Source organism: Candoia aspera, chromosome 9, assembly GCF_035149785.1.
Source record: "Candoia aspera isolate rCanAsp1 chromosome 9, rCanAsp1.hap2, whole genome shotgun sequence".
NCBI lineage: Eukaryota > Metazoa > Chordata > Lepidosauria > Squamata > Boidae > Candoia > Candoia aspera.
The window spans coordinates 6662177-6689058 of NC_086161.1; the positions used below are offsets into that span (position 1 = coordinate 6662177).

Genomic DNA, 26882 nt, shown 5'->3' on the forward strand with positions numbered 1-26882 from the left:
CGCGGCGCGGGGAGGGTTAACGCGGGAGAGAGCGCGCGCCGCCGCCGCCGCTCCGGCGCGTCCTCCGCGGCGCGGAGATTAGTGTGCGAAGTCTGCCCTGGTCGCGGTGGCTGCGCCAGGGAGCCAAAGTACTGGTCAGCGATGGAGGCGCTGCCATGACAACCCTCGGAAGTCGGTGGGAGCGCGCGAGGGGGACCGCGAGGAGAGGCGCCCGGCGAGGAGGGCGCGAGGCGCGGGGATGCCAGAAGTAGCGGCGGCGGCGGCGGCGGCGGCGGCAGGCTCCCGCCCGCTTCTCCCGCCCGCCCGCCTGCCTTGAGGCGCCGGGCGGCAGCAGCCCGAGCGCAGCGGAAGCCCGGACGGCGCGGGGCTGCTCCCCCGGCCTCGCGGCGGCGGCGGCGGCGGCGGCGGCGGCAAAGAGCGGCGTTGGGGCTCGGGGGGCCGTTCCGGCGCCGGGGCGCGCGCGCGCGCGCGGAGGCAGAGCCACAGCCGGTCGCCTCCGTCCTCCGTCGGCTCCGACTGGCGCTCCGGGGCCGGGCGGCGGCTCCCCGACGCGCCCCGCGACTCCTCTGCCGCGGCGGGGACTACTGCGCGCCCGCCGCCTCGCCTCGCCCCCTCCCGCGCCTCGCCCGCCGCCCGAGCGGGGGGCGCGTCCTCCTGCCTGCTCGCGGCGCAGAAAGTTTTGCGGCGGCCGGAGCCGCGCAGCGCAGCGCCTGCCCGGCGGCGTCTTCGCACGGCCTCGGAAAGCGGACCGAGAAGAGGAGCAGCCCCGACCCTCCCGCTGCCCCGGGGCAGCCGGCCTGCCTGTCCCCGCTCCCGGGTCGCCTTCTTCACCTCGCCACCTGCGCCTGGCACCGAGACTCACCGGGAGCCCCTCGACCTGCTGTCGGGGCGTCCTGCATCTCCAGAGCTGGATTTCCTGCGGGCGCCCGCCTGACCGTCGACCAATCTCGGCCCTTCGCCCCGCAGAAGCGCCCCGGGGCTTCTCTTCCTCCCCGCGCGCCACCGCCGTCCCTCGCCATCACCGTCGCCACCACTACCGGCGCAGTCTATCTTAGCCTCGAGGAACGTCCCTGCATCCCAGGATGGGGGTCGGGGGGTGCTTAGTCCTGCCCTGGCGGTGCCTAGTCGTCCTGTGTCTCAGGCTGCTCTTCCTTGTGCCCGCAGGAGTGCCGGTGCGCAGCGGCGATGCCACCTTCCCCAAGGCCATGGACAACGTGACGGTCAAGCAAGGAGAGAGCGCCACCCTCAGGTAGGAGCAGATGCTTTGGGCTACTGTTGCTTCCCCCCCCCCCCCAGTGGTGTCTTGCTATTGTGGGTGGGAGGCCTTTGCCCACCCAGAGGCAAATCTGTGACCAGTGGGTGGCAGGCAGTGGGACAGGGACCTCTCCCAGTGTCCCAAGTTCCTGCTAGTGGTTGGCACTGGCCACCAAAGTAGCTGTGATGTGGTACCCCAGCATGGATTTGCTAGCCTGCCTGGCTGAAGGGGGAAATGCTGGGAAGGTGCAGAGGGTCTGCCTCTGGGATGGGTGGGGGAGCGTTAAAAGAGACTTTTCAAGGCTGGTGTGGTCTGTTGAAGATGCTGTTGGGAGGAGGAGGAGGAACATTGTAGAAGTGGTGGGTGAGGGAAGAGAAGGGTGAGGCCTTTCTTCCCCTTTTTGAAAAGGATTGGGGTGTCAGGCTGTTTGATCGCTGGGTTCATGCGACCACCAGGATGTGAACTAGTAGGACAGACACCCTCCGAAGTAGTTTTAGAAACGGGGTGGGTGCAAACGTGGCCATGGATGATGTTTTGGGGGACATATTTGCTGACAGATGGCTGAGAAAATAGGAGGGAGATCTGCATTGCATATGCTTTTCCTCTCCCTACTCCCTGCTTCCCAATTCCTGCCTCTGGTTCTAACTGGTTTCTGGGGCTTTCATGTCTCTCCCAAGATTGCATTGATCGCTTTATATTTTCTGCACCAATCTGTTAATATCAAATCAGTTCTTTACTCCTGGGGCACCTCTTGAGGAATTCTGATAAGCTTGCTCTCCTTCTCACAGTCTTACTTTACACTGTTCGGCTGAGAAAGAAATGTGAAGTGGCTTATAAACAGATGTGTTACTTTTTTGGTGGGTGGGTGGGATAAGTAATGCAGTTTTCCCTTTGCATTCCCTGAGTGCTTTTACAGACATGGGCAGTGGGACCAGTGCAAGGCAAAAGATAGGGAGGTTCTTGCTTTCGGAAGATCAGCAAAAGGACAAGTGAGCTATGGAGCAATTGCTTGACTCATCACCCGTATGATCAAAGGAATGGATATTGTAGCACTTATACCAGAAAGAAAATAGGATTAGTTTGGGGACATCTTCAAGATGAATTACAGTAATTCAATGAATTGCGGTTAACTCGGTGAATTGGGGTCCAAATCCTCAATTACAGAGAGTGTTCTGAACTGCATGTATGCACATAGTTGAGGAGTAGGTGGTCAGAAATGGGACCATGTGGCCAGCTGAGTAAATTGTGTGGCTACCAATGGAAATGATCAAAGTGCTCACCTCAGCCGTATGCCAACCAGAAGGGTTTGGTTCAGTCTATAAAAACAGCGATGTTTCTACTGCTCAGGTCTGCTTTTAATGATTTATTCCTTGAAGTGCACCTAAATGCCATGTTCATACCATCATGGAGGTATTTAAGGGATGGATTTTCCACAGTCTTGATGAAATTGTGCTTCAATATTGGGTATTTGTAGGAATCTAGGCCTCTAATCTATGACTGTTATTACTTCATTAATGTGTATCAATGGGTGGTGTTAGGGAGGCACAATGCTTTGCATTATATAACCTGATCTAGAAGCCTTGAAGCTTGGATAAGTGGCTTCTTTTGTTCAAGACTTTACAGTGACGATTTTGCAGTACTCTGTGTATGTCTTATTGTCTATTGTCTTTCTCACCAGTTCTAGAAATAAGTCCAGGATTTTTGTCCATTTCAGCCTGACATGTCCATCAGCCATCTCACCATGCCCTGACTCTTCTGGGCTCTTTTGTATTGTAAAGACAAGGTTTCTGAAAGATCTTTTTGGACAAGCCCTTCCCCTTTCCCCCTCCCAATGACAATCCTGTGTGGTAGGTGGCACCTCAAATCTCCTCATGAACTTTCATGGGTGAGGACATATATAAGTAGCTTTCGGTACTCTACGAATGGTCTTTCACAAGGAGGAGACCACTCAGTTGCAGCCAGTAAACTCAAGGTGCACATTTAATTAGAAGTAAGCTCCAATGAGTAAAGTAAGCTTACTCCAAAAGTAAGCTGCCAACCTAGCAGTTTGAAAACATGCCAATGTGAGTAGATCACTAGGTACTGCTTCGGCAGGCAGGTAACAGCGTTCCATTTAATCATGCCGGCCACATGACCACGGAAGTGTCTATGGACAAACGCCGGCTCTTCGGCTTTGAAACGGAGATGAGCCCCCTAGTGTCGGACACGACTGGAGTTAATGTCAAGGGAAACCTTTACCTTTACTTTAAGCTCCAATGAACTCAGAAGGATTTACTTCTGCATAGAATTGACCTTGCTTAGGAGCATCTCCATCTAACTTGCTGCATCTTTTCAAGAAACTCCAAGAACTGTAGCTATTTTCTGAATATGATGGGGGATCTCCAGTAGGATTCTCAGCAAACCCAGGGTCAGTTCTACCATTAGACAGAATGATGGAGGCTCCTTGGTGTTGGATCCCTGAGACACAAGCAGTAACAGCAAGGCCAGCATTGCAGTCAGCTTTGTTGTAGGATCTTATTCCATCATTAGTGCTGACCTAAGGTTCCAGAACAGGTCTTGTCATCTATTGACTTTGTTCTTCATTATATTTATATATGGGCCAATTTTCCTGGTGTTCATCAAAGCACAGTTTCCCTGATTCTTAGGAAAGGAAACATTGGCAACACTAAAATGGAATATGGCTGTACTAGCAGGACATGCTTTAAAAGATCAGTTAGTTTTAGCACCTCCATTTACATCAGGGTTTCCCAAACTATGAGGTGTACCTCCCTTGGGAAGGTGCAGACAGAGTCCAGGGAGGTACCAAGAACCTTTTAGTTACATTGTTACAATAAACCCATCTTTCCCAAAGTTTCACTGTATTGTTTTCATTGTTCATTTGTGTTCATTTTGGTGTTTGGATTTTTTGTGGAGGTGTGTACATTAAGATTATCCTAAAGCAGTGTTTCTCAGCCTTGGCAACTTTAAGATGTGTGAACTTCAACTCCCAGAGTTCCCCAGCCAGCACAGCTGTGCTGGCTGGGGAACTCTGGGAGTTGAAGTTCACACATCTTAAAGTTGCCAAGGCTGAGAAACACTGCACTAAAGGAAGGTATGATGGCAATAGGTTTAGGAATCCTTGATTTAATCTTGCTTCTCTCTTTTTTACCTCAGTGTGTTGTGTGAATCTAGCTCCTCTGTTAGTTTCCAGTTTAATGTATTGTATAAACCCCCCAAATTCTGTAAGCAGGTTAAATGTGTTGAATGAATGAAGCCTCCGAATCTGCAGGTAAGATCTGATGGATCTTGGCTGCTGAAGAGAACATGAAATTTGGAGAGGGCCATTGCAGGTTCTCAAATGGATGCAAATTTTGGAACGTAGGGGAGAGCAGGCCGAGCAGGCTGCTGCCTTGGAGAGGCACGAGTGCTGTGGGAGGCCTCATTCAGCCTCTCAATGGCCCATTTGTTGGTCTTCCCAGCTGCTAGCACATCATTTATCTCCCCATTTTTCTTGGACAGAGAGACCCATTGGGGCAGGCAGACAAATCACACACAACTGATTCATGTAGGAGCCGTCTTATCCTTGACCTTTTCCAAAAGTGTGGCACTAACTATTCCCTACTTTCATATGAGGAGGAAGATGATTAAGTTGTGAATCCAGGGCAGATGGAGAGAGAAATGAGAGAAAGAGAGAGATCATAGTCTAAACATGGAGGATATGTGTAGGGTTTAGAACTGAACTGCAATACATCCTCTCTCTAAACTAACTGTTTTGTTCATTGATTTTTCAGTTGTGTAGAAAGCAACTATTAACAAGCTGACCATTTAAGCTGGAGACAGATGATATGGGTTTGGCTGTCATTATTTTGTGTGTGCGTGAGAGAGAGAGAACAGAAGTGAGGGCTAAAGGTGGTTTGGTAGAGATGCCGTGACTTCTAGCATATATACAGATGCTCTCTTATTATTTCTACCCAACGGATTTTGCTCTTGCCTCAAAAACCTGCAGAGCCTGTTGAAAGATTTAAGGAAAGATATTTGCACATGGCAATAGAAGGAAAACCTCAGTATTTTTAAAGAATTGTTTGCCCACTTTATTCAGGCAGGCTGTGCAAATCTTCAGAAGAGGTGCTTTGAAATGTATAGCAGCACCGTGTACAAAGTATCTCTTTCTGAATAGTTAAAGCAGTTGTGTCTTTTTTCAGGCTTGTGTGACTGCTCTGGAAAGGTGGGGGGGGGGTCCAGCTATCTCTGCCTTTGGTATGCAACATGCAGCCTCTTCATTTTGTTGAGAAACATGACTATTATCTGGATTACTGTAAGAATAGCTCAGCGCTTTGCAAATGCTCCTGGGTTTGAATAGATGTCAAACCATGGCTTATTGAATAAACTGCAACTGGCAGGGTTCACTCTATTCACTAAACCATAAACTGTGACTTATAAACCGTGGCTTGTAAAGGCTAAGACAAAACCAGACAATTGCACCTGGGCTTAGCTGATGCTTAAGAACTCACCGTCTGGGGATATGTGTGTTGGACTCATGTAGAAAGAGAGGAATCTTACTGTAGGTTAGGAATAACAAAGAAAAGTCAGCATCAAATACGTTGCATTAGTAGCCTTTTGAGCACTCTTTTGAGGAAAAGGAAAAAAAAAATCAATTAAAAAGAAAGGGTTCATGAAATGCTGGTGCATCAGTGGCAATTTTTAAAAGGCATTTTTAGAAATACCACTCAGCACTGAAGTGGCCTTCGGCCTCTAATATACTTAAGCTTGAAAAGAAGCTTAAACATTTTTAACTATTCCCACTATTATAGTGCACCAGGCCATATTCCATGCAGCTTTTCACTAAAGTAATGGCTGTTGTAAACAGAACAGGAATTCTACAAGCAAATTATCGCAGTTGGAATGAAAGGAAAACATTATATTGCCATAGAACTGATACATAGCCTCAGGAGACACATTATGCCTTCTTTGTGCAGAACCAAGCAAATCATATTTTCCTCTTCACCATCTCTGAAGCAAGGTTGTTGGTACCAATAGCATTTTTTTTGGAGCTCCAGACTGTTGAAAATGCATCACCTTGATGCTCTTAGGGCTGCAGTCTCAGTTTTTTGCCAGCAGATGGCCAACTCTGATTTTCATTTTTATTTGCAGACCATCGTTTTCCATATTTTTGAACTGTCTTGTACAATAGCAAAATCTGAGAAGTAGGCATAAGCAAGGAAGAATTAAAAAGTTGCTTTCTCCACTAGCTTTCTTCTTGTGATCTTCCAGTAGGAAGCTGTTACTCCCAAAGTAGAATTGCTGTATAACATTGCTACTTTCTGGTAGGCAGCTCAAGAGTAGTAGTGCAAATCTCTTCTCTCCTAAATCTCTCTCCGTTTCTTGATTATGCTCGTGCACTGATGCCTTATCTCTACTTTGCAAGCATTCACTGCCTTTTATCCTTAATATTTATTTTTAGTCTCCTCTTCACATTTCATTCTCCACCTCCTGCATATCCTGCCCTCCTTTGCTGTCGCTGTGCATTCAGCCGTTACATCTCAGTTCAGCTCTTTGACTTCCTTTCCATGGTAACTTGTTGCCAAAATTCTAGGGCTTCTTCTTGCCAATCTGTTAGCCAAATGATCTTTCCAAATCTACTTGCTGATTCTTGAGTTCAGGCAACAAAGTTACTTGGGAACAGCCAAATAGTTGACTAAGTTAAAGCAGAACTTGATGGGTTAGATGAGGAACTTGGAATTGGCATCTATGCTAGAAGCTAAATGGAGGGATTGTATCCATGGCTTGAAGCTCAAGGGAGATAAGATACGGTGACTTATGAGATGTATTACAAGAGGCATTAGAATAAAATATTGATTACATGCCACCAAGCTGGTGTCAAGTCTTAGCGACCACATAAATGGGTTTTCTCATGATAATCTGTCCCCAGTCTGGTCCTTCAACTCTTCCAACAGTGCACCCATTGCCACTGTAACTGAGTCCTTTCACCTTGCTGATGGACTTCTTCTTCTCTTTCTTTCTACCCCTCCCAGCATCAGGGCCATCTCCAGAGAACTAGGTCTTTGCATAATGTGTCTGAAGTTGGATCATTTGAACCTGGTCATTTATGCCTTGAGAGAGAACTCTGGGTTGGTTTGTTCAATGATCCATTGGTTTGTTTTCTTGGCTGTCCAGGGTATTCTCAGGAGTCTTCTCCAACAGCAAATCTCAAAAGCATCAATACTCTTTCAATCCTGCTTCCACTGAGTCCAATAATAAAATATAAGATGCATTATAATATAAGACTAGACCATGCATTATGAACACAATCTGACAATTCCTTGGTTTTGCTTTTTAGATCTCCAGAACTTTGTCTTCTGCAGTGACCATCCAGCATCTGTTTGCACTGTCAGTGGGCTTGTACCTGCAGAGCCTCGCATGGTGCCTCTAATCACTGGAACCCTTACCTCACAGGGTTCTCCCAAAATAAAAACTTCCTGGCGAAATTAAAACTCCCCCCCCCCAGTGTATCTTCAGATGGGTTCAGGATCAGAGAGGAAAAGGGAGTTGGCAGAAGGTGGCATGCTGCCAGTGATTGGCTGCCTCCCTTTTTATCCTTCCAATCTGAGTCATGCCACCAAACTGTTGTGGCCAAAACCTGGCTCCCCTGAAGCAAACAAATCACCCTGAAGATGCAACATAATTTTATTGGCATGCATACAAGCAATAGTACAGTATATGCTGGACCTCCAGCAAAGCTTTGATACTTTGCTGAGGAGCCCTGGGCAAAAGCAGAACCAGGGCTTATAGACCTGTGGCTCACTACATTGCAAAGGCAAGACAAAGAAAAAGGCAGACACAGTGGAAATTACAGCATGATGTTGGAATATTTTAAATAAACCCATCCGTGTGACCTTATGATTTATCTCTTCCTACTGGATCAGCAGGCTAGCCATACTATCTTTGAGATATGGTCAGTGAATATCCACACTTTGGTTGACTCCTGACTGAGTCTTCTCTCTGTTGGAACTCAGGGTCAATTAAGCTTGCTGTGAATGTTTACTTACAAGGGCACTTTTAGCAGCTCATATGTTTCGGGGGTGGGAGGCATCTCATAGGTAGCGAATGCAGTTTACACGTGTATGGGGCAGGGAGGGTGGTTACCTTTTACCACCACAGTAAAAATACAATTTTACTCACCAGCCAAGTTAATATGGGCAACTACTTAACAAGACTGTCACCTATAAAGTTACCATATCTGTGTTGCAGAACTCTGGATATGTTCACCCAAATATGCTTGACCTAGTCTCAGAGAGAGGGACAGAAGAGAGTGCGATTCAGGGTGTGATAGATGTCCTGCAAAAATATGGTCCACTGATTCTTGTCCTCTGGCAAGAATTTCACCCAACCACTGGGGCTTTCAGCTCCTTAATGAATTGGATCTACCTTGCCAGCCTCTTGGGGAAAATATAAATCCAAGAAAGGTTCTACAGTTTTTTGTGGGCCTTCCATTATGTCGCTTCCCTTCTTTCTAGCAGTCTACATGCATTTTCTGCATTCACAGGAATTGTAATTACCTCTGGGAATGTTAAATATTAGAGTTAGCATCAATATCCTTTCTCTTTTCCCTTGGAGTCAAACTGTCTTGCACATCTGAAAGGAAAATAATTCAAAAATTTCTCCATAACTCATCATGGAAACCATTATACTGTAGGTAGCTGAAGCCTAATGTATGTAGGTATGCACTTAGTTTCCTGTAATTTCTTTAAATGCTGTTACTATTTTGACTACCACCATTTGCTTTTGCTTTTCCTTCTCCTTTTTTTGCCTAAATGCCAGCCTGTCAGGTGGCATGGATTCAACACATCCAAATCAGAGTAGATACCGCTGCAGAATTCAAGAGCCTGTAAGCTATAAAGGGATTAGCGTCACTGTGTGCAAGAACAAACTCCAGATTGTGCAGCTGTGGTAGGAGACAGTTCACAGCTGAATCTTGTGCAGAGCCGTATGATTCCATTAAATAATTTGAGAGGAACGAAGAGGCCCCAAGACTGAAGTTGGACTGAAACTCAAATTCTCTGCGGTTGCAAATCATTCCTCAGTGGATTAGCCTAACTGGAAAAGTATTATGGATTATTCCTTAACAAACTTGTTTTTCATAAAGAAATGCATTCAGCAACATTTGAAGCATGCAGGTGAGGTGCAGACAAAAGCTTTGGACTTGTATGAGTTGGTAGGGAAATTCTGGGAAGAATGGAAACATTTTTGTGATGATCAGCTTCACGGATGGACAATCTGTGTCCACAGCATCACTGTATGAAGGATCAGTTCAAACCTCTGACAGTTGGATCCTCCTTGCCCAGCGGAGACAGGAAGAAAAAGAGGATGTAAATATGCCCACTTTGGGCTCTGGGCTCTGGGCTCACTCACCATCAGTACACAGATGTGCCTGGATGCACACCTTCTCCCCATGGAATGTAGACTTGGAGAAATAAAATTTTCCTCAGTCATGTTTTAGACCAAGTGTATGAATGAGCATGAATTGGCATATCATGTGTTGGAAAAACAAACAAAACAACAATTCAGATCTGTACTTCTGAACCTGCATGTCTCCATTTCCCCCCATAAGCAATTGTATTCCTGTTGTGTGAAGACATGACATTTTGTTGTGGATACTGGATGTGATTCAGTGGTTTGGGGTTTTTTTTCCCCCTTTTCCTAGCAAGTTTCTAAATGCAATGATATATACAGAACAAAACTGTGCATTGCTATAATTAAACACCAGCCACAGAATGTTATGTGAGAAGTTAACATAGTAACCATGTTTATATGTGTGTGTACACACACACACACACACACACACACACTAATTGGATTTGTTCAAATATTCACTAAATGGCAAAATTCTGCAGTTGTTGAAGTTTAACGTGATAATGACATCTGTGTGCGCGCACATGTATGTTTTAAATAATTTCTGTGAAATACTTTAGCAAGTCAAGGTGATTTTTATCGGGACAAGTTTTTTTTTTCCCTCCGTCTCTTTCTAAAACAGAACTCTGTGGAAGTGAAAATTAAAATAATAATTGTATTTGAGGTACTGCCAGATCAATCTATATCACCACCTATAATCCAGAAATAATTGCATGAGTCAGGGAAAACAATGTTATATCTCCTAGAATCAGTAAGCATTTATTGTGTGAAAATTTGCACCTCATTAAAAAGGTGTAAGCCTTCCCTTGGCCCAGATGTAGTACTTAAACTCTCTGTAGATCTTGTTCTGCCTTGCTTCTCCAATCAACACCTTCTCTCTTTAACTTTCCCTTATGTGAGACTTGTGCTGGTATACCAACGACATTGCCTGTTCCTCATATGAACCGGTTGTTTCAGAATGCATGCGACACCCCTACTTTGTGGCCCAATCTGTCCAATTTATTGAGACATAAAGTAAAAAGGGAAAGTTCCTTTTTAAATGAGATCAGTTCCTGGTGCATCTTGGCATTGCTTTCTTATTTATTTCAACCAGCCTAGAGCCTTCTGGTAATCTTCTGGTAGTCTCTTAGCCAAGTGCTAAACAGGATCAAACCTCCTTAGGCTTTCAAGATCAGCCACTGTCAGTTAGCTGATGCTCCTTAGCTGGACATTATGCTACCTTTAGTGCTGGGTCAAGTCTTTTGCATTCCCTGAATCTGATACAAAAGGGGTGTTTGTATGCAAAATAATGCTGAACTAAACTATACCAAAGTTGGGCTGCAGAACCAGGGTGTGGTAGACTGGTTGCCATCACAAATGAATTTTAAAGTCAGTTTTATAATTACATAACTTTACACAATGACCTTATGGGATTCGTCTGAATGCAGTGGTCTTATGGGAGCTCCCTCTTTACTTCCACCTTTGTCATCCTAGATGTCATCCAGCTGGATGGGGTTCATCTCCCAGAATTGTGAGCAATGGCCAGTCTGGCTGGGGAATTCTGGAAGATAAAGTCCACACCTTTCCCCAGTAGTGGTAAGGTGCACCACCTCATAGATTTTGGAGCACTCTTCTTCATTTTGAGGAATGGATCTTTGGATTTCTACCCCAAAATACTGCCCTGATGACACAGTTGCCTGAAATATTTTCTGGAGTTCTTCCTCAGATGGAAAGTTCTAAGGAAGAGGAAAAAAAAAAGCCAGAAGACTTGCAAACTGCCTTGGAAAGGAGGCTTCATCCCTAATAATTACACAAGCTGCAACCATCTCAATTAACCAGGGATAGATCCTATTTTCTGATAAATGTCCTGGATAAATCAATGCTCCCATTTTTACCTTTTGTGGATGACTTATTAAAACTGTTAAGTAGGAGTTATTAAAGAGATCTTGTTCCAGTGTTTGATTTTCCTCCCAGGTTTTCTGCAAAGTCAATTTCCAAGGAGAAAGAACTTTTTAGGAGCCATATAGCATTCAGATTGTTATTCTGTTTGCTGCAAAGACTAATTTTGCATTGCATTTAACAAAGTAGCAGACTACCATACTGGCTCTCTCTCTCGAAAGCAGAAAACTTCCTTATCCTTTAAAAACATGGAAGACCAGGTACAATAAAAGAATATGGTACACAGATTAGATTCTTAAATTAGGTGTAGTGGGTAGTTACTAAAGTGGATATGCAAATTACCAATAGATCCCAATTTTGCTATGAAATGGTGGTGGTATACAATTAGAATTACAGTAGTAACTGCATCATTAGAAATCAGGCAATGTGATTTCAGGCCTTTTTGTTTTGTTTTTTTGGTAATGTCCTTGATTGAAAGTATTCACGTTGACCAAATCAGTTTCCGGAGAATTCTGTACAAAAATAGCAACTTACCCAGGATGAGCCAGACTTCCGTGGATTCAGGCAGCAACACACTTCAAGCAGTCCCATATACGGTATTTAAGTTTGTTCCTAAAAACTTTTCTGAACCCTTCAGAATGATCTATTTATTTCTTAAACAAAGCCATAAATTGTTGACAATCCAAACAGCTGTCATTATATATGCCTTTATCATGCTTTGCTGATAAATGGCTGGTCTACATGGCAAACAATTCCCTTTCCCTCATCCATCCTACTTTCCCTCCCTCCCAGTTTTATATACCAATCTTGGTTCTCCTTTGATTTTGGCAGCTTTTTGTGATAGAAGCTGTGCATTTAAACACTTTTCTCCCCTCCTTATATGCACACACACTCCACTGCTATAAAGCAGTACATTCTTCTCCCAAATATGAATTGAGGTTATTTATTTATTTATTAATTTGTTTATTTATTTTCTATCCCACCTTTATTATTTTTATAAATAACTCAAAGTGGTGAACATACCTAATACTCCTTCCTCCTCCTATTTTCCCTACAACAACATCCCTGTGAGGTGAGTTGATCTGAGAGAGGGTGACTGGCCCAGGGTCACTCAGCTGGCTTTTGTGCCTAAGGCGGGACTAGAACTCTCAGTCTCCTGGTTTCTAGCCCGTTACTCTAACCACTAGACCAATTTTTTTTTTTTAAAGATTTTTGATGATTCTTCAATCAGAGTTCATCCATGGTCTACACTGTTAGGACTGCACTATGCTATGTTTATGCATAATGCTAAACTATTCCTATTTTTAACCACACTGGGTTCAGTAAGCTGTAGTCTTGTCTGACACATAACCTTAAGCTATAATGTGTGTATTCACTTATCATGTTATGATATAACAAGCAAACCACATTATGACTTTAGGAAAGTTTCAAATTAGCCTTAGATTCTTTGTTACTACCAAACAGATGTTCTTGAAGTTTAATTTGAGGTGAATTGACACCAAAGTTATGTACATGTGCATGCATGTAAAATATCTATAGAATCTCTGTGACACAAATTTAAAGTTTTGTGAGAACTTAGCGCTTTGCAACACCTGCTATGTCTCCCACATGCTTCCAGTACAACTGGATGAGCAACTGGGGAGAGGTGGTGAAGGACTACGGAAAAGCTAGTTTTAGCCCAGAGCCCCCTCATTGCTGTTTATAAGAATAATGTTAAGACATGAATGGACAATGTGGTAAGTAAGTAAGAGCCTAGTGGGTGGGCTGATGGTGCAAAGCAGGTAAAGCTGCATCACAATAATTTTTTTTTTAATGTGCAAATCTTGCTGCATAACTCACATTGCAGGTTTTGCACTTTTTGTTTTTTACTTTTTCTGAAATACGCTGCAATTTTTTACTTAGATGGGGCTCTGATACTGCCACAACGGGGGGTTGGTTGGAAGCTATTGCCAGCCCTCATGCTATGGAAATGTATCATGTATGTAGAAAAAATAAACAGCAGAGCTCATCACTTGCAACCTTAGTGTCTTTAAGCCTTGAGAGCGGTATATGTGAGGATTTGTGAGTGCATTTAAGTGTGTCCATGCATGTCTGTGCAAGTATGTATGCCTGAAGTCAAATCAGTGCCTTCCCTTCAGGGCCTCAGTTTCCCAATCTGGAAAGTGACAGTCCTAATTCCCTCCAGCCCACTGAGTTCTTTGATTGTGAAGTGCAGAACAGAGCTAACATGTTATTAGTGCCGCAATTTTTTCCTGCCATTGAATCTTTTCTGGAAAAGGGGGAGGTGAGCAACTTTCCATTGTATATGAACACTAAAAGTGCAGGGATTAGCAAAGGACACATTAGCAGAGCCCTGCTCTTAGCATTGCTATCATGCTTCAGCCTACCCCCTTCCCCCAAAAAATCACAAAGCAGCTAAATATATACCTGCCGTTCTGAAGGTACATCTCCCTTTCCCTCTCTGCTGGAGGTGTAACTGGAGAATCAGTGAAATTAGAGCCGCGGGTAGTGGCATTTTGGATCTTCTTGGCTGGCATAATAATTTATTTTTTCCCCAAGGGAGATGGTATTTAACTTGTCTTGCCTGCTCCCGATAGTTATAATTATGTGCCCACTAATTTTACTGCAAAAGCAGAGATATTGATTGGTTGAGAGTGGAACCAAGGTTGTGGGTCTGATGACTTTGTCAAGCCAGTTCCAGATTATCACATGAGGTTTCTTGTTGCTCCGCCATGGTCTGAGATGAATTAGCAAGAGAAGGAGGAAAGTTAGGCACTGGACCTGCAAACTGGAGTGTTCAAAGCTCATCAGAGATCACTGGATATATAGAGTTAGTGCTCAAGGGTAGAACTAATATGAGTGTGGTCTACTCATGCTTAGTGGCATTTCAAAGCAAGCATTCATTGTTCAGATGTCCTTCTGCAACTTAGGTATATTCTAGCTGCCATCCTCCCTCCCTCACTCTTTCCTGACTGTTTGAACAGAGGTATCTTAGGTGTGTGACAGACTAGGTGCAATATTGTAGAGTGCCAAACATCTGATACATCAGAGTGGTAAGCTGAGGACTTTCCTAGATGTGGGTCTAACAATAATAAGGAATGTAAGGGCATGGACAAGAGAGCCAGTCTGCTGTAGTGGTTAAGGCATCAGGCTAGAAACCAGGAGACAGTGAGTTCTAGTCCCACCTTAGGCACAAAGCCAGCTGGGTGACCTTGAGCCAGTCCCTCTCTCTCGGCCCTAGGAAGAAGCAGCCAGTAGCAAACCTCTTCCGAAAAACCTTGCCAAGAAAACTGCAGGGGCTTGTCTAGGCAGTTGCCAGGAGTCAGAAACTGACTTGAAGACACACACACAGACACACAGGCTTGGATGGAGAGGAAAAAGGTGAAAGGAAGAAGCGGTATGCCTTCTTATTCAGGGAGGGACTAAGAAAGAGTGATGATTGATTATCACATAAAGAGATGGGGAAAAACTGTCCAGGCCCTTGATGGCTGGTTTTGTTTTTGAGAGGAATAACAAACTGCCTCAGGCAAGATCATTTTATTAGCCAACTAAATTTAACTTCAGGCATTGAATCTGGAAGACTGGCATGCAAAATATCCATTCCACCACTAGGACATGCTAATGGTTTTGCTCCCTAAGGCCCAAAGTTCCAACCGATCTTTGCCACCCTCCCTCCCAAGTCACGTTGGTGTGCGGTCAATGACACTGAGTTTTTCCCAAAAGGGAAAGGCAGAGGATGAAAGAGAGACGGGATGGGAAGGATTCCAAAATCCAAAATGAGACGCTTGGTGGAAGTTCAGCTTTCCCAGAAGGAAGAGTTCTTAAATCAGTCTCAGGTAATCAACAACCACAACATGCCCAGGGAGGAAAAAACAGAAAGAGGAACGTGGTATAGCTAAGATTTACGAGTTTGCAGCCGGTGCTGTTTTCCCAGCTCCAGGATAAGTCAGAGCGAGGTTTCCTCTCCTCATCTCTCCCTCCTTTCCGATTTATTTATTTATTTGTGTATATATTAACTCTCTTTCCCCATCCCCCTTAAATCTAGCAAATTTCTAACCCATATAAATCCAATTACCCATGTTTTGCCTTCAGGGAGTGAGGGAGATTAATGTGACTATTTTGGCAGGAATATAAAAGGAAAGAGGTGGTAATAACAATAAAGGCTCATAAAGAGGAACCGATCGCCAAGCCTGTGCCTGGAAGCCAAGCTGTAATTCTTGCAGCACTTTCTTGCCAATGCCAGCCAAGGACCTTTAAAAAACACAAAAAAAGTAGGGAGGTGATGGGACACAAGTTCTTTCTGTACCATGAACAGGTCCATCCACAAAGGAATGTTCTCTGTGCGTTGGGCAGAAGCAGACTGTTAATGTCGCCCTGTAGTTGCCCTTCCCTTAATAAGCCATTTCCATCCCATTTATACATGAATAACACAATTGACACATTTTTTGTGTACGTGTACCCTCTACTCTGGATTCTGACAGCTGTTCTGAAGCATGGAATGACATGGCAAAGGAGCAAATTCCTTTGATTTTAATAGGAGAAATTAGATTGAAAGGATTTCTTTACCACCATGGATTGGGGGTGTGGGGTGGAAGGGAAGAAAAGGAATGCATCTGAGACCACTGCATCCCCTCAGCAACCTCCATCTTCCCTTGTGAGTTGTGCCAAGACATCACTTACTCCTGTTCCTATTCTTCATTTTCTAACCAGCTTGATCAGTGACATGAAGGGGGCGGGAAGCTGAGCAGACAAAGAGGTTGGCTACATAGCCTATAATCAAGTCTTCATATTGTAAATAGGAGGCTGGCTGTTAGTAAAGGAAAAGCAGGAAGCATTTACACCTTAACTGAAGAAACTTCTTTATGTTGTGGTCATATTTAATTCAGTCAGAGAAGCTGTTAAGGCTCAGACTGAAAACGTTTTGCATTGCATGACCAGTGCTGTCCTCTTTAGTTGACATGGGGGTGGGAGGGGGGCAGACAGAAGCTTTCAGAAGGAATTGTGCTCATTTTCCTTCAAAGCAATTGGGTCTGGGGACTTGATGCATCCACTTTTGGAAACAGCTTCCCTTCCTTGTCTACCCAAACCTCATTGAGTGCATTGATTTGCTTGGCCTTCCGATATTTTGTTTTGTTTCAATTCTGACTTGCAATGGTACAGTTACATTACTGTCTGAGATCTAATAACTCCCTAAAAAAGTCCATTGCTTCCTTCACAACTTTCAGATCAGTCTTAGACTTCCGTAGAACAAGAAAAGCATGTATTTGGAGCTGATTTGGAAGGTGGCAAACTCTGGGTGTGAGCTTTGTAGCCTGCGTATAAGTACACGGCCATTGTGATGACTGGCAAACTATTACAACTGGATTAACATTTAAGGCCAGGAATATTGTCACCTACTTTTATCACCCATTCTTATAGCATGAATTCTTAAACCACGAGAAGGCATGCTGTAATTGATCTTAGGGTAAATATCAAGTGATTCTTGAGATAATGAGGAAATTAATAGGATAAATACTAAAGATCTGAACATTCTTTGAAATTTCCATTGAAGGCTGAAAAGACTAGCTGCTTCTCAGGGTGTTTAAAACCTATGTTCTCAGCTTGTTTCCTAGCAAGGTACTGCAAAAAAGAATGCAGTTGATGATGAAAGTGAACCAAGCAGAGGGTATCCAATCACAGACTAGAAATCACTGGAACAAAGAACTTGGATGTCTTCATCAGAGCTGCCCCAGCTTTGGAGGGCAAGTAGATGTACATAGTGATGAATGGAGTCGATCAAGTACAAAGAATTAAGTTGGAGTGTTCCACAAACTCGTCTTATTTGAGTGTCTCACATATAAAATGCTTTCTTTGGTTTTGGTTTAATTAGTGCATGAACACAGCCAACTACACATCTCTAACCATACTTTAGTACAATTTACAAAACACAGAGTTTGATCCTTTGGCAGCTGTTTGAAGGGAGCCAAATGCTACCTGGTAAGTTCTCAGGACTAAGAGAAAGTCACGATAAATAGGAAGACAGCAAAATTCAGGAAGACTCTGTTGCACATGCATGGCTTAACTAGTAGAGGGAACCCATTTGGACCCTGAATTTTGACCTGGATGAACAAAAGAAATGAGAGAAGGTCATAACCCAGAGATGGGTGAAATTTCTGGAAACAATCAACATTCAGAATCAGGCTAGGAAGAACACCAGATTTTTTAAAAATAAACTTAAGAGAAGCATTGACATTAAGTAAGTTCTCATTACAATATTATGAACCCAATTAATTCCATCCTTCCTCATTTGCTTAGACTATTGGATTGCAGCATGGCAGACGTAGTTTGAAATTAGTATCCCTCAGAGATGTGCTCTTGCCTTTTTTTCTTACAATTCCTATTCAATCTGTTAAAAGAAATTTTGCTTTAGACATTTTCTAAAGGGGAATAGAATTTAACTGAAATGTCCATGGCAGACTGTGGTGCTTCTGTGATTTTAAATTGGATTGTAGTGAGTTATTAAGTTTGGATGTTGCAATTTATTGTTTCGTATTGTACCTAGTACAATACTGGGTTGGGTGCATGAATATTGTATCTCTTATGGTACAGTCATTTTTCCAGCAACATGCAGCTGTATGAGATTTCCACTCTGCCACTTAATTCCAAGGAAAGACATCAGGAAGGAATTCGTACTAAGGTTTTCTTCAGTAGTAATACTACCATCGCTGCTAAGAGGAATCCTGCCCTCGAGAAATGGTTGGACGTTTCCTCCTTCCTCTAAAGAAAGTTGGAGGAATCACTCTCCCATTCTGTCTGGCCAAAGGTTTGGAGGAGACTTTTGAGATTCCGTTGTGACCATGTCAACCAACGACTTCTTCTTGTGCGTATTTCTGGCTCTGTGCCTCGGTTTCCAGTCTCATCCATGCCCTGAATTGCTGATGGACTCTCTTGAAGAAGCTGCATGTGGATGAATGAGGAGAGTCTTGCAAAGCTCTTTATTCTCTCTGGTACATGTATTTTAATGATTGTTTTAATGATCAATGGATTTCTGCTCCATTAAACTCTCCGTTTCAGATGACAGAGAAAATGTGATGTTTTTGGAAGGCCTTGAGTATTGATTCTGGGATTCGGGGAGGTGAAGGGATCATGGCATCCCTTTGTACGATGCTCCACTGATTCTTTCATTCAGGTTTGTTTTCAGCCTAGCCCAATTTCATTCCCAACTGCTAGTGTTTCTGTCATCCATTTATCCATGAGGATGAGACGAGATTGTCTACCTATGTATGAAGCTTTTTTTTTTCTTCTTCTGGGAGCCATTCTTGAGGTTATTACACCAAAGAACAAACATCTTGATTCTGATATGAGGAGAAAGAGGAAGGAAGACGAGTGAAAAAGTCTTGTGGATGCCGAATTCCTCTTTTTTCTCTGTAGAGCTCCCCAAACCAAAACATAGCTTTTCTTTCCTTTTTCAAACGTATCAAACCGAAAACCACTGTTAAGAAAACTTGGTTTCTGTGTTCAGATAAAATGCTGTACCAGGAGTGCCTGCAGTGTATGGTTAAAAAAAAAAAATCAAGATGGCAGCTGGATGGGTGCAGTCAAAGCTCAGTCTGATTTTTGTGCTTCGACTGCACTATTGTGCCCACCATGTTGACTCTTTTTTATCAGGTCCTATGGATACCCCTTTACAGTACTCAAACTATTAAAGCATATTTGGTTATAATGAACTAGTCGAGATCAGACAATATGAGTGTTTCCACATAATGGGGAATAACAAGGTAGCCAATCTCATTCTAGACTGGAGCTTATTTTGTCACTCTGGTTTAATGTCTAAGTCTGCAGCTGAAGCAGTACAGTAGAAGCCAGAAAAGTGTCTTGCAGATTCAAGTCTGTTGTTTGCTAGCAGAAATAGGGAACTGCTGACAGCATTGTCATTGCTGGATTATTGCCTCTGATAGTTGTGTCCTCCTGTACAGACCTCTTGTATATTTCTTCTGCCACCACCTGCCTTCTCTTCTTGCAGTGAAAAACAAACAAGTAGAACCAAAATACAAGCATCCCCTAAGCTAGGTAGTTGAGTAGTTGAGTAGAACAAAGGAAGTCGTGCAATGCTTAGTCCAAAAGGGGGAAGGGAATGAAGTGGACTAATCTCTCTCACATTTCAGCAGTTTCTGTTTCTGCAGGCGGTGCCGCCACCAACATTGAAACGCAGCCCAAACACGAGAGTCTTAAGCCCCAGAGTCTGTCTAAAAAGTTATCCTGACGCCAAGTGACAGGCTCCCAATTGATATCCTCCAGAGGCCTTAAATGCAGTTCTGCTTGGTTTCTAGAACAAGTTTCATCTATCCTGAGAATCCTTGATTTGATGTGACATCTCCCTTGGCTGGCTTCCCTTGATGTTTCTCTTTGTTTCTGGCTACAGCAAGCGGTAGATGCTTTAAGAAAGCTTGTAGACCCATTTAGGGCTGTGTGTGTATATGTGTGTGTCTGTGTGCAATCATGAATTGTTTACTTGCAGGTAATTGTTATACTGGAACAGGGGTAATATAATGGGAACCGTGAACTCAATATTCATGAATGGATTAGGTAGCCGTAGGTCGATCGATATGTCTCAGTCTCAGTGTGTCCATATGCAGTGTGGGATAAAGAAACCTACCTTACAGGGCGGTAGTGCTAATTATTAAGATAATGTCTGTGTTTTGACAATTAAACCATCTGTTCCTTATCCTTCTCTTTCCCACAACACACACATGTTAACTTTTCTAAGCCACCCTGATAATTGTTTGATGATGTATACAAAGTAGAAGTAAACATTATGTGGAGTTTGCTATGCAACACCATGTGATGGTGACACCTAATGGTGGATTCTAAATATTACAACATAGTACAACTAAAAGGTTGGATTAGGTGAATAAGAGTGCCACTCACCTGTGACTCAGTCCAGACCAAATACATTTTGAAAGAAGTCTATCTTCTTGGCCCCATGAGTGGTTCAGAAAGACAATGGCATACAGTATCGATAAAAAATCATGCTGGCTTGAGCTAAGACTGAGGACACCGATTGGACTGTGGACCCATTCTATAGGTATGTAGTTGGATTACTTGGGATATGGAGTAAATTCTACTCAAAATATGTGTTTTCTGCCCTGAAAGATCTGATGGATTTTCTGTGGTTGATGTGTTAATCTAGTTATGGTAAGAAGAATTTTCTTCCACATGGGGCTGTATACACATGCATATTTGAAAAGGGAAACCAGTAGCGGAAACCTGACTTGAGGAAGCATTTATTGGTATGAGATTGACAAGCCCCAGGTGGCTTTCCTAACATCATTTAACAATTATTGATTCCTTTTGTGTATTATTTAGCAGTAAATCACTTCAGACTTAAGTTCATGCCAGTTTTTTCTGATCATCTTGGTTGTTACCATTAAGGTGTCCTGCCCCCTCCCCTCCCCTCCCCTCCCCAACCCTACCCCATCCCCCCATCAAGAATCTTTAGGAAACTAGAGGAAAGTCTGAGTATTCTGTAGTTATTGAAAACAATCAAGCAAAATCGAACATCTTAGGGAGAATTCATTCACAAAATTCAGCAGATATTGGCTCACTGATTCAGATTAGGGCAAAGCCTAAGTAGGTTTGAAATTCAAGAGATTATTTCAGGGAACCAAATATACCAGCCTTTCTCAACTTTTTGACCATGGAGGAACCCTTTAAATAGTTTTTCAGGCCTCAGGGAAGCCCCACACATTCATACTCAAATATAGGCCAGAACTTAGAAAATTATATTTGTTTCATGGATAGGCCTGTATAGATGCATTAACAGTGTTCTTAAACTAAAAGAATGAAACTTACCTCTTTAATGTGAAGTTGCCTGAATTTGAAATATTTTTTTAAATAAATCGTGATCTCCCAGGGAACCCCTAGTGACCTCTTGCAGAACCCGAGGGTGCCACAGAACCCTGGTTGAGAAACCCTGAAATATACCTTGAGGATGCTGCTGATGCTGGTGCAGATCTGCAGGACTGCCAATCCCTGAGGGTATCTGCACATCTTGTCAGAGTGAATAGGATGGGCATGCTCCAGGTCCCTTCCCTTGAACATTGCCATCTTGTGGGTCCTCAGAAATGTATCATTTGGGAGTACAGTGGATTACATGGTTCCAAGAGGTACTGCACCCTCAGTTGCTGGGTAATACTAGCAAAGAACTTTTTAAAAAGGTAAAGTTATCCAAGTTGATGAAGTATCCAAATTCCTGGTAGATTCATATATACACACATGTAATTATCTTGGCAACAACGTTGATGTTGTTTGCCCTTGCCTTCCTTTGGAACTGTTTTTTACTTCCTAATCTAGGCTACAGCCCTGTGGGTCTCCCATCCAAATATTAACCTGATCCATCCCTGCTTAATTTAAAAGATTAGCCAAGGCCACCTAGCTTGGCCATTAACTCTTGGCTTCCTGATCTCCCATTGCATGTGGCACTACTTGTTTCCTGGTTATAGTGCTGTGACCTGATCTTGCAAGCTGTTGTCCCAGAACAACAGCAAAGTGGCTAATACCAATATGTGGCCTGTGAAATGCTGAAGAAGGAATTATCAATTTGCAATGTGTTAAATGGTCAGTATTATGAAGAGGCTCAACACAGGCCAAGCACTGATTGAATGAACTGGAACTAGAGGCAGATTTAAAGGTTTCTCTGCCAGAAGAGAGGGTTCATTGGTGAAACACTGATGGGAGGAATAATCTGGGAAGTTGGGCGGGGGAGAGAAACTATTTGGCAGTTATTACATTTTAACAACTCTGTATTTCTGTTACACAGTTGTTAACACTATATAGGCCTTAAATAATCAATTGGTATTTAATTAGCATACAGTACAATTACTGCCTTCCTAAATCTATAATGATAAACCAAAGTTGCAAGTTATTGGATGCTAATTACTAGCTGATGATTAGAAACAGCTAAAGAAATTTGCCAGCCTCATTCGCAATATAATATGGCATGTCCATTACATATTGCTGAGCAGAATAGCATGCCTTGTTTTCCCTGTGCCTTAGCAATCAATGGCTGTTTAATGTACAATATTTGTCTAATTAACTTTAAATTATATTCTCATTGACAACATTTCTGGGTAAGAGATCAGCATCGCATATGATGGATTAGACACAGAAGCCTTTGGTTAACAGAGTTGCAGTCTGTGCCTGTTCTGTAGGAAACACATTCCCCTTGCCAGTATGCCTCTCTTCCTTTTCTTAGTTGATCCACCTGTGTTTTGAACAGCACCTGTGATGCAGGTAGAACCAGAAGTGTGTTTTGACTTATATTGGAGGCAGCATGGCATTTTCAGATGTGCTGAGTATAAAACCTGGTGGGATGTGGCTTATCTCAGGATAAAGACTGAAGAATTTTTATAGGGATCAACAAAAACCAGTTTCAAGTCAATTTTTGATTATAAAACTCACTGGGTGATTTTTTTTTTTTATTATAAAACTCACTTGGATGATGACAGTTCCTTGAGATAGGTCCACACACCTCACAGAGTTGTTGTGGCCGGTGTAAAATGAGGGAACACTCCCATGTACAGCTGCCTTCAGAGAAAACCTGGGATATAGGTAGGTCTACTTCAAATCAGGCTTGACTGCTTTTGACTTCGTGGACATGTTCATGTTATTTTCTTGCCAAAAAGTGTGGAAAAGATTTGCCATAGTCTTCTTCTAGTCTACAACACTAATACTTCCTGGTGGTTTCCTATACAATGCTAACCAAGTCCAACTATACTTAACTTTATGAAGACAGACAAAGTCAGTTCTGTGATGCTACCTGCTGTGACATCAATGTAATAAGAAATAGCAATAGCAGGTGGCAGAAGTAGTATGCACTGTGGTCAGTTTGCAGTTGACTGATGCTGGCAGATGCATGAATACTTGATGAGACTTGAGAAACCAGGTTCAGGACCTGCTTTAGAGAGATTGGCACACTGCCTAATAATTGTTCATGGCAAACCACACCCCATCCCAGTTGCTCAGGGAAGGAGAAGGATGCATTTTGCAGAGAAGAAATGTGTCAGTGTGTAGTCTGAGTGACAGACTCAGATTCAATGCCCCCAGGCTGTATCTGAGAATCAGCTTGTCCTTCACACTCCAAATAGATGTTAATAACTGCACTGAATGGATGTTAAAGCAGAAAATGCTAGAAAATGAGGAAGTAGGATTTTGAAGGAGAACATCCAGGAGAAAGGCTATCAGGTCCCCTGAGCTATCCACTTGCCGCATGGCACATATATAGGTCAAGATTGTGGGCTGAGATATGTCTATACAGGAAATGGCAAATCTGTATTACTTGCAACCAGCAAGACAAATGTGTCTGCAGCCAAAACCGAGATGCACAAGGTGTTTCTTGAAGTTTCATTCCTGAACTGTGGTTATGGGGTGGGAATTGGGCTTTGTTTCATCTGCTGGTGAGTAGAATGCACAAGACTTCAGCTGATGGATGTGATTTATGCTCTCTGCTGTTTGCATGACCCAATTTTTTACTTCTCCTATTATACAACTCTTCACTTCATCACTTTCTAATTGTTTTCCTCTAGCTAGTATTGATAGCTGAAGGCATGACTTCAACGGATACATCTGTTTTGCTGTGGTGTTCTAGTTGAGGCCAAGATTTTTCCATATAGTCCATATAATTCTTATCAATTTAAGAACAAAGAAGGGTTCCTATAGGTGCTTCTGTAGGTGAATGCAGGAGTATCAAGTAGAAGTATCCTTATCGTAGAATTACTTCCATCAATCAGTTAATAGGAACTCCATTTCAACCCATCATCTTATGCTTCCTCTTCAGCATGGTGTCATCATGTAACGTCCTGTTTCTCGTCTCATAAATTTCTCCTTGTTTTGCCAGGAGTTTTGGGCTTATTCTCTTAACTCTCATGTCAAATGAGATGAACTTTTAAATACAGATTAACTATGTCTGTGGACATTCATGGCCTCTCACTCCATTGTCTCCTCCACAGCATTGCCACATTATGGAGAATGTGGATGTCCTGGCTTAAGCAAAGATCAGGCTGAGACGAGAAGAAAGTCTCTAGTGTTTTATTTAACTGCCATAGGAGACAGAAAATCCTACCAAACTTAAGGAACATGGGAAAACCCAGACAGATAAACCCCAAAACTCAAGGCTGGTCTGTTCTGGGCTTCTTTGAAAGAAAGCTCAAAGTCTCTAAACTACGCATGTGTTTTCCCCCCTGGATAGGGGCCTCCTACTGCTCACCATCTGTACTCATGACAGGTGACTCTTTTTGGATTCATTCAGCAGATTCTTGTCTTTTTGCTGGAGACCCATGCTGGTATTGTTCCACAGTGAGAATACCTTGCTGCCTGTGAACAGGACATAGGAGGTGGTTCGCCTAAGTACTGGTTATTTAGGGGAACCTAAGGCAGTCAAAAAGGTTAAAGCCCTTTTTGACTGCCTCATAGTCAAAGGCACTCTTAAAGCCTCTTTTTCCCACACAGTAATTCAAGAAAATTAGTAGTGCTTAACTCTTGACAACATTAGAACCTTCCTTGCTTTTTTATTATCTCCCTCCATCCCTAATGTAACAATACTTCTTTAGTGGACAGATCTGATAAAATTCTAACATGAACTGATTCAGAGCATGAAAGAACATAGAGCTGTAATGCAGAGTTGGGTGGGAAATGGATTTCTAATAAACAGCTATTACACCAACTTTACAAGAGCTGGCATTTCTTGTAAGGGCTGTGTACAGTAACCAACAGCAATTTCTAGAAATTAAATACAAATTAATTCCCATAACTGGGGAGCAAAGTTTATTTATGGTATTGCATTTATTAGTGCTACTTTATTTAAAAGATGCCATCATTGCTTTTGTTAATTACAGTTTGCTAAATAATTTTCTTCACGTAGGCAGGAATTTTAAGTAGCAAAAATATTGTTGTTGAATCACAGGGAGGAAATATGTGTGAAAGGGAAATTTGCTTAGCCAAGTTCTTCCTTAAGTTTGGCAGTTGAGAGAGCGGCACCTAGAATGAGCCAATACCCAGGATCTATTACAGGGCTATTACAGGGTTGGTTGAGAGTCCTTTAGAGAATCAGACGTAGTGTGTGGTTTTCAGACCAACGTGTCTGCAAGTAAGAATGAACATCAGGGGTATTTTCATGACAGGATATGGGAGCAAACATGCAGAGTCCCATCATATATGTTACTGTCTAGGGCAGAGGACTTCTAAGCCGTGGTCCAAGGGAGCACACACTATGTAGAAGGCGGTCACTGTTTCGAAAAACTCCTGCTCGGCCTGACCCAAGCGGAATATGAGTACTGTCCAAGTTTGCTCTGGACTTGGCTCCAAGCCTTGCCACAGGTGGACCACTGGGGTACAGGCCTGTGATATATAGATTAAAATTTTATTTTTACAAAGGGCATATGTACTGTATTTCTTGCTCAACTCAGACTCTAGTTAAATAATCTGTTTTACTCATTTAGCATTTTAGTGGGTGCGAAGTGCAAATATAACCCTTTTAAGGGAAAGGATTGTAAGGCAGTAAGTTCAATAATTCCACCACTGTGTAACTTAGAGGGCCATTAAAAGAGGTTTCTGGTGGAGGAGATTGCATTGCACTTCCACACTTCCCTTTCTCTGCTTGGCTGTGTTTGTGCAACATGCTTAGTATTTCCTGAGTTAAACCATTTTCTAGGCTCGTGTCATACAGGTAGTCCTCTCGACTTATGACCATTCGTATAGCAACCATTCAAAGTTATGACAGCACCAAAGAAGGTGACTTACAACTTGTCCTCACACTTACGACCATCCCCACATCCCCATGGTCACATGATCAAAATTCAGGAGCTTGGCAACTGGCATGTATTTACAACAGTTGCAGCATCCCAGGGTCACGTGATCACCATTTGCAACCTTCCTATCTGGCTTCTGACAAACAAAATCTATGGGAAAAACTGGATTCGCTTAACGACCATGGCAAAAAAGGTGGTAAAATTGTGTGTGGTCACGTGATGCTTCATTTAATGACCACATTGCAACATTCCAGTCCCAACTGTGATCATAAGTCAAGGACTACCTGTAGCCATAAACTAACCAAATGTGTTGAGTTCAACACACACAGACACACAAAAGTTAACCAACTTGGGGATAAAAAAGAAAGGGGAGGGAAGAGAAGTATGCAAAAACTCTGTTGTAAGAGGAAGGAATTACAAAATTCTCCCATAGACTACAACCACAAAACTGCCCAGAGTCCCTCTTTTGGGGGAGATGGGCAGTGGCGAAATTTGATAAATAAAAATAAATAAAAATGGCAGCCACATAATTGAGCCAGCCACTTCGGATGGTGTACTGATGATGAGTCTACTGACTG

General features: G+C 43.0%; 1 protein-coding gene across 1 annotated transcript in view; it reads left to right on the plus strand.

Moving 5' to 3' along the window:
• The first annotated feature begins 844 nt into the window (after window positions 1-844).
• OPCML (opioid binding protein/cell adhesion molecule like) overlaps window positions 845-26882 on the plus strand; it is a 292279-nt gene continuing 266241 nt past the window's right edge. The window contains exon 1 of the mRNA XM_063311140.1: window positions 845-1249. Within this exon, the coding sequence (XP_063167210.1) occupies window positions 1083-1249 (167 nt within the window). The 5' untranslated portion in view covers window positions 845-1082. The remainder of the gene's footprint in view (window positions 1250-26882) is intronic.